Source organism: Apostichopus japonicus, chromosome 8, assembly GCF_037975245.1.
Source record: "Apostichopus japonicus isolate 1M-3 chromosome 8, ASM3797524v1, whole genome shotgun sequence".
Lineage (NCBI taxonomy): Eukaryota > Metazoa > Echinodermata > Holothuroidea > Aspidochirotida > Stichopodidae > Apostichopus > Apostichopus japonicus.
In genome coordinates, this window is record NC_092568.1 from 3324748 (window position 1) to 3340117 (window position 15370).

The 15370-nt window shown below is 37.0% G+C and overlaps 1 protein-coding gene across 1 annotated transcript in view; it reads right to left on the bottom strand.

Moving 5' to 3' along the window:
- LOC139971964 (ras guanyl-releasing protein 3-like) overlaps positions 1–15370 on the bottom strand; it is a 64263-nt gene that overhangs the window by 12425 nt on the left and 36468 nt on the right. The window contains exons 5-9 of the mRNA XM_071978834.1: positions 11886–12017; positions 7778–7928; positions 3818–3991; positions 1711–1827; positions 1364–1461 (exon numbers count right to left, since the gene is read on the bottom strand). Of these exons, the coding sequence (XP_071834935.1) occupies positions 1364–1461; positions 1711–1827; positions 3818–3991; positions 7778–7928; positions 11886–12017 (672 nt within the window). The remainder of the gene's footprint in view (positions 1–1363; positions 1462–1710; positions 1828–3817; positions 3992–7777; positions 7929–11885; positions 12018–15370) is intronic.

Below are 15370 nucleotides of genomic sequence, written 5' to 3' on the forward strand. Positions count from 1 at the left end.
ACAATACAAACATATTGTGTAGATATGTAGCACTGTATTGATATATCACACACAATCCAAACATATTGTGTAGATATGTAGCACTGTATTGATATATCACACGTAATACAACATATTGTGTAGATATGTAGCACTGTATTGATATATCACACGTAATACAACATATTGTGTAGATATGAAGCACTGTATTGATATATCACACACAATCCAAACATATTGTGTAGATATGTAGCACTGTATTGATATATCACACGTAATACAACATATTGTGTAGATATGTAGCACTGTATTGATATATCACACGTAATACAACATATTGTGTAGATATGTAGCACTGTATTGATATTTCACACACAATACAAACATATTGTGTAGATATGTAGCACTGTATTGATATATCACACGTAATACAACATATTGTGTAGATATGTAGCACTGTATCGATATTTCACACACAATACAAACATATTGTGTAGATATGTAGCACTGTATTGATATATCACACGTAATACAACATATTGTGTAGATATGTAGCACTGTATTGATATATCACACACAATACAAACATATTGTGTAGATATGTAGCACTGTATCGATATTTCACACACAATACAAACATATTGTGTAGATATGTAGCACTGTATTGATATTTCACACACAATACAAACATATTGTGTAGATATGTAGCACTGTATTGATATATCACACACAATACAAACATATTGTGTAGATATGTAGCACTGTATCGATATTTCACACACAATACAAACATATTGTGTAGATATGTAGCACTGTATTGATATATCACACGTAATACAACATATTGTGTAGATATGTAGCACTGTATTGATATTTCACACACAATACAAACATATTGTGTAGATATGTAGCACTGTATCGATATTTCACACACAATACAAACATATTGTGTAGATATGTAGCACTGTATCGATATTTCACACACAATACAAACATATTGTGTAGATATGTAGCACTGTATCCATATATCACACACAATACAAACATATTGTGTAGATATGTAGCACTGAATAGTCTGGTGTTGCATACAGCAGGCTGGTACAGGAACTAGTAAATTACTACAAAAATGCAAAGATGTACTATTCTCCACCAAATGTTACTCAAAACAGGACTGCTACTTATTAGACACCTTCTTAGGTGCATCACATATCAAATTCCATACTTTTACCGTTAGGTCATTCTTCACATTTACAAATTCCCTCTACGAGATATCTCTACATATATTGTAAAATATTCACAGTTAACAAAGTCTGTTTTGCTGAAATGATATCGTCATTAATAGTTTAGACTGACTGCAATCGGTATTCAAGACAAGTTCACTTACAAGATGGGTATCTTGAAGCCTTTGGCCTCTTGCAGAGCTTTACGGTAGCTGGTGAAGTTACTGGCGGACGTCAATAGTTCTGTCATTTCAGATATCGTCTGTCATGAGAAATGTTGATCAAATATAAACACGTTCACATTATGAAAACGGACAAGAAAACAGATTAAGCTCAACAAAATAGAAAGAAGAAAGTGATAATTATCATCACACACACAAGAAGGAAAGGCAGGTAGGCCTGATCACGATTCAAAAAGTCCTTCTGCTACAGAGGGGTAGGATAAATAAATAATTTTTTTGGACATTATTGTTGACTCAGGGGAAATCTTGTCACACCTTGCAAAACTTACCTTCTGCGTTTCGGATGATACGTGCGCATACGACTGTCGCAACCTCGCAAGGCAGCTGTGTGTGAGTCCTCCCACAACAGCCATCAGTGTGTTGAAGTTTTTTAATCTTCTTAATCTCTGCAGAAATGGGAAAGAAGAAAAAATAGTTTATTATCAAAGATGATGCAATTAACTTTACCAATCATTCCAATTAATGTCATATTTATGAAACATATTAAAGATATGTAACAAGGTAAAAATATATGAGAGTAAGAGCAGGCAATGTTAAACTGGAAAGACATAGGGCGGGGGGGGGGGGGCGAGAGAAGGCACAGGTGCTCCAACTTCAACCAGCATTTTTATACCTTTGAGGAATTTTGAGAAATAATGTTGAATATGAAGTTTGCCTACCATATTAGATGTTGTAGATTTTGCTCAAACTAGGTATAGTGAAATTCTGATTGTCTGGGCCATTTACTCCGAGCAATGTTTTGCTCTGACCCTCATAGAAAAGTAATTGAGAACTACTGCTTTAGACACATTGAAGTGAGAGTACTATTCTTGTGGGGAGACAGGTAAGTGAGAACCATTTTTAAGCAAACAGCTGAAAATCCATCTGTTAAAATATACCCCACTACAAAACGTGACACTAGTACTGCTGACTCAGAGACGGATACTACACGTAAGGGTTCTGTTTTACCTTTAACTGGAAAATCAAAACCAAATAACTTGAAGCAATAAGAAAGCTTTCAATGTCAACAGGACATTCTACCTCACGGATGGCTATTCCGTCTGTTCTCTTTAATCAATGCAGCTAATTACATTCATAAACAATGAAGGACATACGGAAACCAAGGAACACTTTGGGTCAACCTAATTAATGCTTTGTTACGGTCACCTCTGGGCTGAGAGGTCTTTGTTTTGTATATAAACAAAGAGTTTCAAAGTACATTTACAGGGGTTTGAAAAGATCTCAGATCAGTTTGGTTCTCTTTGCAAAATCTGTACAAAGTCTACAAAACAAAACAGTAGCAAGGTATGTTGACATAGGATGAAGTAGACTCAGTTATTCTGATTCTGGTTGTATGAACCAAGCAAGCTCTGGTACAATATCCCAGCAGCATTAAAAAGCCATGGCAACAGAATAGGCCAGGGTTGGAGAGTGTGAAGTCAGGGGGGAGGGGTGGTGGGGTGAGTGGTGGTTTGGTCATTTGACTGGAACTTCCTATGAAATGAGGGGGATGTAATAAATTACACACAAGTAACTTCTACCTTCTTGAGGAAACATTAACAAGAGAAGTAAGTACTTTGGGGTGTTTTAGCCATTGTTTACTTGTTTTATGTATCCAGCCTCCACAAAAGCAAGTACCGACTGACTCATGGGTGGCATTCACCAATAACCCTCTCTCCATCCAAGCCCAGACGTCAAAGGAGGATTCTCCTAGTACAGTGTGCTTGCTTTCACAAGTAGTGGCTTGCATTCTCCTAAACCAGGGTTATCCAACCTTTTGCAGAGGAGGGCCACATGGAATGATTATGATGAAGGAGGGGGCCGCATGAACCCTACGCTCGATTTTTCGATTTTTTGCCCGAAGCACAAGGCAATAAAATGTGAGCACTGCGCGCGGAGCGCACTGATTTATTTTCCTTCCTGATAAAACAGATGAATAAAGTCCAGCCGCCCCCCCCCCCCTCCGCTGAGAGTGTCACACAAACTGACCTGTATGCAGTTTTTCAACCCAGAAGGTTCGAATGATTGATTATATGCTTCAAATTGTTATCAATAAATCTGCTCATTAAAATTTCGCACCGTAGAGCATCTCTTGCGGGCCGGACGCAACCCTGCGGCGGGCCGGACTGTGGCCCGCGGTCCGAAAGTTGGACAACCCTGTCCTAAACCGTTATGTAGAAGCTTCACGATTTGCATAAAAGGGAAGAAAGGTACTCAGCTGTGACCAATTTGCTAGCCATTGCATCTGCCATGCATGCAAAACCACAGATACACAGTCGAAGCAGTAGTGACGTAAAGATCATCCATTCCATTTCCATCTTCAACTGCCACTGCCTCTGACCACCTCAGGTACATAGTACTTAAGTATGCCTCTGACCACCTCAGCTTGTAACTTACCTTCGCTACCTCCACAAACTTGGTTATGACCTCAGCCCTCTGTCTTGGCGTATGCCTACTGAGAACCATACACTGTATCCACTGGGAGATCCCGTTAAAGAGGCCTATCGACCTCTCCAGCTTCAAGTTGTCCCTCAGATGACCTGTCAGCGCGTAGCTCTTTAAATCGCCAAACTGGAGAGAGAGACGAGAGAGACAGAGGAACAGGATTTATTGGCTGCTACCACAAGTGAGAAAACTATTTACCAATTATGGGTACGGACCAGATCAAAGCTAAGAACTTTCACCGGTTGAATATGCTAGCTTTGTGGTGTCAGGGTTAAAATCCCATTCATGTATCTCTTCCCTCACATGCCCCCCCACCCCCCCACTCCCACCTTCTCCCAAATTAGCTGAAAATGCTCATTAAAAACCAAATCTCATGAGGCAGACACTTCCCTGTGGTATGTTTGCTGGTTGTCTGCTAAATTACAATGGAATTCTATGGATATGCTCAAATATTATCTACCTTGTTTTTGAGTGCAAATATTAAACAGAAAGCAGTTCCCTTTAAAAAACGTCATAAATTTGACATACACCTCCTTAACCGTTAAACGTACCACAATCATCAAACGAAGAAAATCAATTTTTTTTTTTTTTTTGTATTAAAGAAGGTTGCATTTGCATCGTCAGAAACAGAATTAGCTTGCCGCAACATGATACAAAGGACATTTCTCCGCTGTGACGAAGTCTGACACTCTCATGTTGACAGAGCAGTTACAATACCGCTTCATACGTACATAGTTTCACCCTTTTTATCATCGTTCAAGAATATGGAGTGTAAATGTGTCGTTGCGTGTCAAAAACGACCTAAGAAAATATTGATTCAATATTTTTCTTCTCATATTTGAGTTTAAAGTCCACAATGTCATAATTGTGTAGTCAACTATGTGCTCTGTGTAATATGGGACAGAATTTCATATCATTACTAAAAAATCTTTCTCATTATGACAAACATTTTTTCGTTTTTACTTGTAACACTTTTTAGTGATAAATCAAAAAAAAAAAAAAATTAAATTCAGAGTCAACATAGACCAAATTTGTTGTATGTTAATCAAGGTTATACAGACCTTCAAGTGAGTACATTGATTGAGATAAGTAAGTGTAAAATCACTTGGAAAGTATGTAACACATGACTGGGAATGTTTTATACAATTTATATACTGTCTGCAAAATGTATCAATGAACTTATAACATAGCAAAGGTTAAAAGGACATGGCAGTTTGTGCACAAATAAAGAACTGCCTTCTTGACTGAATAAAAGACTGTTAAATTTATAGGTTTTCAGAAAAGGGATTTACATCAAATATTTTTTATTCAAAAATAAATAGAAATGACATCAGATACTGTTTACCATTCCATAACATTTTAAATTATTTTATTAAGGTGTCAAGTCTAACAACTGTGAGAATAACAAAGCGTTTGCGTCCCAAACATTTTCATTTCACCTCCATTTTAAGCCTGTGAGACTGAACAAAAATTTGTTGCATAAAAAAAGACAAAAAAAAAAACCGGTTGTCAGATTAAAAAAAGAAAACTTAAATTATAAGAAGTAAAAACTATAGACAGAAAGAAAAACAAAGAGTATTAATTAATTTCAATCCTCACAAAAATCTTTTGTCTTCATTACCATTTATCTAAAGACAATATAATACTTGTCAATATGGGAGTACCTGGGAGCATTCAACACACACATATACAGTGATTTTACGAGAGGCTTCCCAATTAATCTGCTTCTGCGTTTGTCGTAGTCGCCGTGTCTTACGTCACTTGTGACGGTGAACGACTGAAATACCCTCTTACTGCCATTGATAAATGTATCGTATGCCCTTGTTTGCTTGCGCACATTGCGAAAGGTTAAAAAGTGGCAAACAGTTATTTTTAACTTATTGCCAACAAATTAGGCCCAGGATGCAACATCGCCAAAGCCTATTTGCGTAATAAACGCACACCAAGCACTCAGCTGAAATTTAATCAGTCTAACAGTTTGCCGACAATAGACAGCCAATCAAAAGGTTCTCAAAGCGTCGTAATCCTCACCACGATGGGATAACGCCGCTTGTTGCTAGGCAACCAACAATTAAAATTACCCTCTCAAAAAGTGAAGGAGAACAAGTATTGGGCTTACAGCTAACACTTTTCAATTTCTAACATTCTTCTTAGTTGATGAGGTGGTTCTTGCAAAATCTTTGCCCCACATATCGAGCCGAACCATCGCTACCAACAGCAGGGTATAAATGGTTTCACATTTTACCATGTCTCAACTACAGTAGAGTGATGAAAGCAAATGAACTTGAATAAAGCTGTTTGTTGCGGCTTCATATCCAATGTTGCAATTCATCAATCATCTCACGAAGATGGTTTGGGACTAAATATCTCCTACTAAACAACTACAGGAGCATAAAATATGTAGTTAGTTTGTTGAATTCTCAAGAAAATGTTACTGCCTCTGAAGTCTAAACCCTACCATGCTTTCAGAGCACATGCACATGATGTATATACCTAATTTGCATATTAAAAACTGGGCAGATGATCTTATTATTATTATTATATCAAACTGATCAACTAGCTGATTAACACTATTTTGGATCAGAACATGCCATTTAGTTTGTTAAAATTTGGTTAATTTACGTGAGCAGAAAATCTGTTTATATTTGGAGAATGAAAAAAAAGTTTGTATATAATTAGGGGAAGGAATCAAAATCTTGTTGATTTTGGACAGGTGCTTGTTTTAAATGCAATGGTATATTTAAATTTGGCAAGAATACACCAAAAGAATTCCTGGATATTGAAATTCGGGGCGTTCCATTGTTGATCATTCTTGAGAGTGTAAAATTTAACGTTATAATAACCCTGACCAATCCATTCTAGTTTTGGAGAAGACGAAATTTCACAACACGTTATGCATTTCTTCGACATTTTTAGAATATTTCTACACCATGAACACACCACTTTGCACAAGGCTGATATGTGTACAGTGTTGTCCAATAGTAACACATACTGAATAAAGCAGTGTAGCATTGAATTTAAACACCACCCATCCACCAACTGACATTTCCTTCTTGTTTTACTTTATAGATTGGCACCTTAAGATGGAAAAGCTTCCCTCCATCGCAAAATATCAGTTACGGTTTTAGGCTAGCTGAGATTTTGAAAGTGTTTGTCCCGTTGACGACTTCAATGTGTGAAATTATTGGTCGGTGCTCCTGTTGGTAACGTAAACATCGAAATAAACAAGGAGGCACAAAATTAAAAAATAAATTATTAAACATTGATTCCCGATTTGGAACAGGGTTATAACACTATATACCTAAAGGCGATACAGTTGCTGATCCAAATAGAAACCACCAGCAAGTTCACTTGTAAGATAGAAGGGCAAGTTAGTGGAGACCAAGGGAAAGATAATCATAATCATAATAAAAACAAATTTAATCGTGGGATCGACGAAGAACTGGTACGACTGTTTGGACTTGCCCAGCTCACCCTAGATAGTGGCAGCGTTATAGAGGTATCACATGACTGTTTTAATACCGAACAGGTCAACACACTTTCCTTTTCACTACCAGCTTGGATAATGCACAAACCACTGACACCAATTGGCAGACACAATGTTTATATCAAGATAGTTTAGAATGATATGCAATGTCAGCTTTCAATGGAAAAAACTCATTTGTTTTTTTTATACCCAATCCTTACCCTAACCTTGAAATTCAATCCCTGTAATTGGTACATGCAGCTATTAAAAGTCATTAATAATGTTTGGCATCAACTATATGCTAGAGAGTCAACTAATGGTCACTCATGTTAAGAAAGTTGGAAAGAAGTTTTAACATATACAGTAGGCCTATATATAGCCACTCTGAGCTTTTTGACCTTTACTCTATTTCTAAGAATTAATGAATATTAATATTGAATACTCACATTGACTCTCCTGAATATTTTGTATTCCAGGTAAGTCAGGTGATCGGCCAGCTCCTTCGGTTCCACTCTATTGAAGACCAAGGAGACTTTCCTGTTGGTTCTGGCTGACGGGTGTCGGACTGAAATGACCCGCATCCAGTCATAGGAGGGACTGCAAGGGGGGGTGGACAAATAAAAAGGTGTTATGCTTAACATCAGAGCTACATGACAATTAGTTTGTTACTTTTGTGTTTATAAAAGTTAAATCTAACACACCCACTTATACACACAAAACAATGTAGAAGGATACTTAGGCAAGCTCTCTCTCTCCCCCTTGCCCCACCTCCCCCCCTTCTCACCCTCCATCATACAGTGTTTAAGGATTTATAATGCTGGATTCCAAAAGTCATAGAGAAAATATGCTCACTCTTAAACATTTCCAAACATCCAGACCAAACATTACTGTTTGAAAAAGAAAATTTAACAATCCTACAGAAAACTCCTGGGTGGTGTTGGTCGATCACCAAACCGCAGCCCTAGTCCCCTTAATTATTCTATCAGTTTCATAAATGAAATAATAGTAAATTTTGATTTGAAAAGTTTGGTATAAAGTACATACAGGAGAGTAGTAAATGTATGTAAAACTTTTACATCTAGATATCAAGTTATGGAACTTGACAAATAAGGGACAGAAATATGGTGACTGCCATGATCCTGATATCGAGATGAAAAAAGGTTTTTTTTTTTTGTCAACTCTGCTTAATTTTATGGATCACTAGGAATAGAATCATCAATGCTTATTATTAGACTCTGGAGATGACATTTCATCCAAATTTCCTTTGGTGTTTATTGTCTGAAGCCGATTCCGGAGAGAATTTTCAATTTATGAGAGTCGATCAAACAGTAGGTTGTCTGACATCACAAACACATTTTATATAGTGTGTTTTCTAATAAATGCACATCACCCATGGTAACCAGTCACCCTGGATGAGAATTGGTATTCATTTAAACCTCCCACAATATCAGCGAGCCTGGGATAAGTCACTCAACTGTTGGTAGAGCTCTGTATTGGTCGTGAGAGATCAGTTTAATATGCATCATTAGGTAGTTTGCATTAAGTAGGTAACTATTGTTGGAAGTCTCATTTCATGTTAGCGAGTTGAATCCTATTTGAGTTCTATTAAGAGCTCCTTCAGGACAAAGGATTGTGGTTCCAAAGACTATGGTATATAGATATCTGTATATATATTTTATACTTTGTTTCTTTGGCAAAAAACACTGCAAGGAGGATTTGAAACATGTACATTTTAACACCAAAACTGAGGTCAAATAAATTAACAACAGTGGATGGGACGGGGGGGGGGGGTGGGGGAAGGAGCTCGTGGACCCAGTCGAGAGTATAAAAATTATGCAAGATACCTGAAGATCAGACCAACCAAAGGCCTCCCCGTTCACCAGCAAGCTGGTTATAACTACATAATTATTCCCCTCCCCCATCCCAAGTTTCCGCACCCCCTTGTGTAAGATACACACTACATACCTCATGTCACTTCATATCATTGGCATTACCAGATTTCTGCTCGCTGACAGTGTTGTACATGACATACCTTTCGACACCAGCAGGAACATGAACCCTAATTATATTAGTGCTTACGCTTTAGAGCTTATTTACTCTAGCTAACATCTATTTTTAGCATTTATTGGCAAGGACTGTGGCATGTGTTGATTAATTACATTGCTGGGTAACGAGAAGGGTTCTTTTTCCACGAAACAGGCACTCTGGATGGCTGAGAGTGTCACTGTAACGAAACACACTTCGATCATGTTCCGTTCATTATAACAAAGAGCATCCTGTAAACACGCTTTGACAGTGATTAATGGTGCGAACAGAGTTTAGCTACCCTCGAAAACGTGTCTACTACAGATTTAAATTTCTTGGAAATCGAGGGACATGCAATCAAATATATATATTGACACATTTCCAGTGAGGAGAACAGATTATTGTTTGAATCATCTCATGAAAAATTAAACAACCAGAAAGCCACTTGGCTTTATGATTCCGTGCCATATAATTTGCTCACAATTCAAAATAGCTATCTGATTAACGTAGAACAAGTGAGTTACATATGTCCAAGAATCAGTTGAGAACCAGAAAAGATCAGAGATTACCAGCTCTTATTTGTAGCACTCCATTGTGGGCATCAACCATTTCATTCAGTGGTATTATAAAGAATTTTATAGTGTAGAGTTCCTATTCAAAAAATGTTTCAATATGCAGAGAGAACAGTCTTTCAATGTGAAATATAGACATATAGATGTATTCATGAATGAAAGGATATTTCTTTTCTTTTTTTACCAACTCAGCTCTGCTACCAACCACCCCTTTAAATAATTGTTATTAATGAATGAGAGTTACATGACATTGTTTATACATTGTGAAATATTTCACAACTTACTGCCAGAGTAAAACTCACCTGGCACAAACAACAAAGAGAAAATGGCCAATTTTGAGACCATTTGAGATAACCTTTTGACCCCTGAGGCAATTTTGGCACCATTTGAGATAACATGTTGACCCGGCCTTGAAGCTCAGAGGGTGAAAACTGATAAGAGCCCTTATGAATGTGTTAAAGTAGGACTATCAACTCTTTGAATCAGATTCATTTTCCTGGATGACTTTGTTTTGTTGAAGACCTGTACAGTCCCTTCACAAAACTAAACTGAACTTCACTAAATGAAAATCAGAGCTTTGGAGAAGGCTCATATTAATTTGTAGCTTTAATTTTGAAGTTATCATGTTTAAAAGGTTCTCAGACTTTGACACATGTTGACCTCATTTGGTCTTTGACCTCTACCAACTTCAATTTTGATTCTTGTACTCTCCAAGCTGGATCTACATACTAAGTATGAAGTTCAAGAAAGATGTATTTCTTGAGTTTCATCATCTACAAGATTTTCAGACTTTGACATAAACATTGACCACAAAAAGACCTTTGACCTCCACAAATTCAACAGGGTTCTTGCACTCACCAAGCTGGATCTACATACCAAGTACCAAATCCAACACAAATGTTCTTTTGAGCTATCGTGTTTACAAAGTTTTCAGACTATTGAACTCTGTTGACCCCAGATGACCATTGATTCATGTACTCAATAGGACGAACCCACATGCATAGCAAGTATGAAATTAAGCCACCAGGAGCTTTTTGAGTTGGTGTTAGCAGGCGAGTGTCACATACACACACGCACCCACGCATAAACACACGCCGTCACCATCGCATAGATTTCTCCTGCCTCCAGCAAGGAATCAAAGACCTTGTTCAGCAATTAACCATGGACAGATATTAATCATAGCATGTAGTAGAGCATAACAAAATTAATCTTCGTCAACAATTTTTTTCCCTTTTTAAATGACTTGCAGTATTTGTCAGTGCACTTAGTTTCCCAGCCTCCAAATAAAATATGATGAAATATGTAGGCAGCAAGTAAGCGGCCTAAAAATACAAAAAAGCATGAAGAGGGGGGTTTTACGAGTTGAAACTGGCTAAAACTGTGAACAACGTTTGAGACTACAATGACCAAATAAGGTAACTTCGAGCATTTATATTCAAGAATAGGCATATGAAGTAACATGCCTTATAGCAGCATTCTCATTTGGCTGTACAGCAGTATTGGTATTACCATGATAGCTTCTGTAAATGTGGCAACAAGAGTTAGTTACATGAAAAAGAAATTGTAAACTAATCCGCAAAGGTTGGAACAAAACATGGCAACACTAACAGAGACATAGTTGGTTTCCTTTGCAGATGAGGTACCTAAGCCACAAGAATTGCTAGGTAGGTTGGAATGCCTATATATGTTTAGGAGACAGGTAAGAGGGGATATGAAGCCATGCATTCAATAAAACACAAATGTTTAGTTTCCAGAATACTCTAAACATGTACATAGGTGTAGGAACAGGGAGACCTGCCCTCTCCCCTACCCCCCTCCCCTACCCCCTCCCCCCACTTTCCCCTTTGCAAGTAAGATAAGGAACATGCTTCAACTTCTCTTTACCATTTCAAACATGTTGTAGAAAGTTTTTAGAAATTTAAAATGGAAAAAGATCATAAAAGCAAAAGTTGCTTACACATTGGAAATGTCAATGATATGATGGAGCTGGGAATTTCCTTCTGTTTCTAAGAGATTCTGGAACTGACTCATTGTACTTGAGAGACCAGAATCTAAGTCAAAATGAACAGGAAAGTTGGAAATCCAGTACCTGTGAAACATTAAAAACATAGACAAGAATTAGTCAATCATGAGCCTAAACTGTTCGAATGTTCATGTCACTACTCTGTTTGGACGTACCACTTGCAACAACCAATCACAGTTAAGCTTAAAATGACATTGATGTTTGCTAATTGTACACCAGGGAATATGATTGGCTACAATTACATACTGTAGTATCAAGGAATATATGGTACATAGTCCTGTATGCACTGAGAAGTGACCACTAAATGGCAGTATTACATTCATCAAATTATATAATCCAAACATTGTTTGCAAAATCAAGATATAAATCATGAAAAATACAAGGTATTTGGAAGGAGTTAAATGGATTCAGAGGTAGGAGGATAGGTGATAAGACCTATGTGCTTCCCTCAGGCTCTTCCTTAATACTTCCCTGAATCAAATTCCTGGTTAAATTACAGATACATGACAATCACTGCTCAGCAAGGTTGATTCAATTCTGACTACTAAATATCTTGTCAAATCCATCATTAACCATGGAGACTACCAAATGGCAAATAACAGATCTGATTTTAATAGATCTGGGGCCATATAAACAGTTAACTTTTATGGGCTGAATGTGGGTCCTTGTGATTAGGTTCCATAACCTACTGTTCGCACTTTCTCAAACAAGACCAACTATGAAACTGGCACCACCATCCCTCAAAGGCTGAACCCAGAGATGCCAACCTCTTGACACAAAAAAACAGACTGAATATCCTAAAAAATCAGATTTTCACGAAAACTCGACACTGGCCGGTTGGCCCCGGGCCAGTAAAATGTCATGTTTACTGGTAAGAATGGGCAAGTAAAATGTTTGCTTTTTCATTAACATTTAATGAGAAAAGTGTAAAGCTGCCAATTCCGCGTATTTCCCGCCCATGTAGGCTTCTTGTTCAACGTGTTTGTCAGGGTTTGGGGGGTTACTTGTACATGTTTCTATGTGATTCCGCTTCCTTTAAAAAAAAATATAAAAAAATAATTATTATTATTATTTTTTTTTTGAAAGATAAAAAATCGTATTTTCAAGAGGCAATATCGTATTATCGTATTTCACTTGTTTTATAGTACTAAATACGATAAAATCGTACTGGTTAGCATCTCTGTGAACCTCTCCCCTCGCCTGCCCCCAACCACCCACTCACTTCAACATCCAGAACCACATCGAGACACTGCAGTTTATCTTTTTATGACAGATTTATTCATGCATACCATTTCCACAGTCCATGTTCACTATGAATAATCTTGCTGACTGGCTGCATGAACTATTAAAACTGAAACACACACCTTACGGTGAAATGCTTCTCGTATCAATGAAAAGCCAAACTACACGCACACAGTTTTGTACTTTTTTAATCTAGGGTAGTTGAAATGTAAGGATTTGATACAACCCTGGATATATTTATCAACCACACAGAAAAGAAAAGAAAAAGAAAAAAAAAAACTCATAGAATACACAGACAAACACCACACACACATAACCAGACCCAAATTTTGACTTGAGGTTATGACAACAACAAATTTACCTAGGTAAGAATAAAATCCAATACCTTACACATACAGTCATTCACAAGATGCATTAGAGCTTCTATTTGATGGAGTTCCCTAATGACAACTCGTTCCAAAGATCGTTAAGATTTAGTGAGGCCTGTATCTTCTTTCACTGTGGCAGTCGCAGAAAGATGATTAGAAAGTAAGACACGACTGAGTTCATTGATTTAGAGAAGAAAAAAAACATCTACCTGTGTTGTTGTTTTACGTCGCATATGAAGACGAGCTAGTTTCACGCTGACCAAGTCATCTCTGTTGTTTTCTATAGATGTTTATATTACAAGGCTAGGAAATTTCCATCATAAAAGACATACTATAATACCAGGACTACACAAATAGTAACATTCATGTTTGTTTGGGGAACCATCTGCATTGTCTGGACATAATTGTATCTATAGAAATGATTTAAACATCAAAACAGTTGACATGGTCAGATTACCTACACTGTTACACACACTACACACCAATCTTAATATTAATTTAAGATTAAAACAAACATTTCGATCTATACTAGATATGGGTTAGAATAGATTATACTCGTTTATCACTTCTAACTTATCTCTAAATGACTACTGAAAATGAAACAGACCAAAAAGAGCTAAATATAATTTTTAAAAGTTCTCTGAGACAAACACAAACCAAAGAAAGTTTGACGTTTCTGTCACAACGGAGTCACCAGTTGGTAGTTGGCAGAAGGTCTGTCTTGTTCTTGTGACTCGTGAGCGAACCAAATCAAAAATTGAAATGCCAAGGAAACAGTTTTGACTTCCGTTGAGCTTGACACTAACCAGATCAAGTGAAAAGACGTTTTGCTATCAAACATATCTATAAAACAGTCAGCCAGAAAACAAGCTAGTTTAATACGCCGCCGATCAACTTTGGAAAAAAACAATAAATTATCAAATGAGGATGAATCAGAACTAAAAATATGTAGAGAAAAAAATATATATACACAGACTCAAACTTACGATTGCTCAACTTTTCTTCAAGACTGATATATAGGACATTTGCGCTTAGAAAAGGAAAAAGAAAACCCCAATGTTCCTTCATTTTCAAGTCTTATGTGATCCAATGAAATGTGATAACTGGAGCAGTTGGTGTTCCTGCTTGTAAACAATCAGATGTTAATGAACTGTGTGACTTCGCAGTCACTATATGAAAACAATTCAAGCCCAAACTCTGAAACACAGCAAGGTTTCTTTTATTTTAAAGAAACATTCAAGGCTTGATCGTTTTTGATTGATTGTATCATGACGCAATTTCGCAGCATCCGTGACGAATCATTTACGAGCAATCTGAGAGTCACCGATGTCATTGGCTTTTTCTTTCATTTAATCCTGAGATCTCCGAAGTAGATCCATGACAGACCTATTAGGAGGATGGATTTCTCCGAAACGAAACCGTTTTAAAAAACAAAAACGTAATGAAAAGGACAGAATGTCAACACTCGCGAGCTCTACTGATATGCAAAGATAGTACTTTATTGACAGTAAAGGCACAGTTCAAAATAGATGCAAAAATAAAAATACTTCATATCAGTACAATTGTTTCATCTTATAAAGTTATTTAGGACGGAATGAGAGTGTGTCAAGTAACTCACTGTAAGGTATACAAAATAACAAGGACATTGCCATGAATGTTGTGTCTTACTTTAATCATTCGTGGTTTATCAAAGGGCAACTTTAGGGTCAAGGTTCACTTAAAACAACATATTTGAAACATTATTACTGACTCTTAGAGAACTGATATAGAAGATTTCAGACATTGGGGTAAGCTTGCACCTTGTAGCCT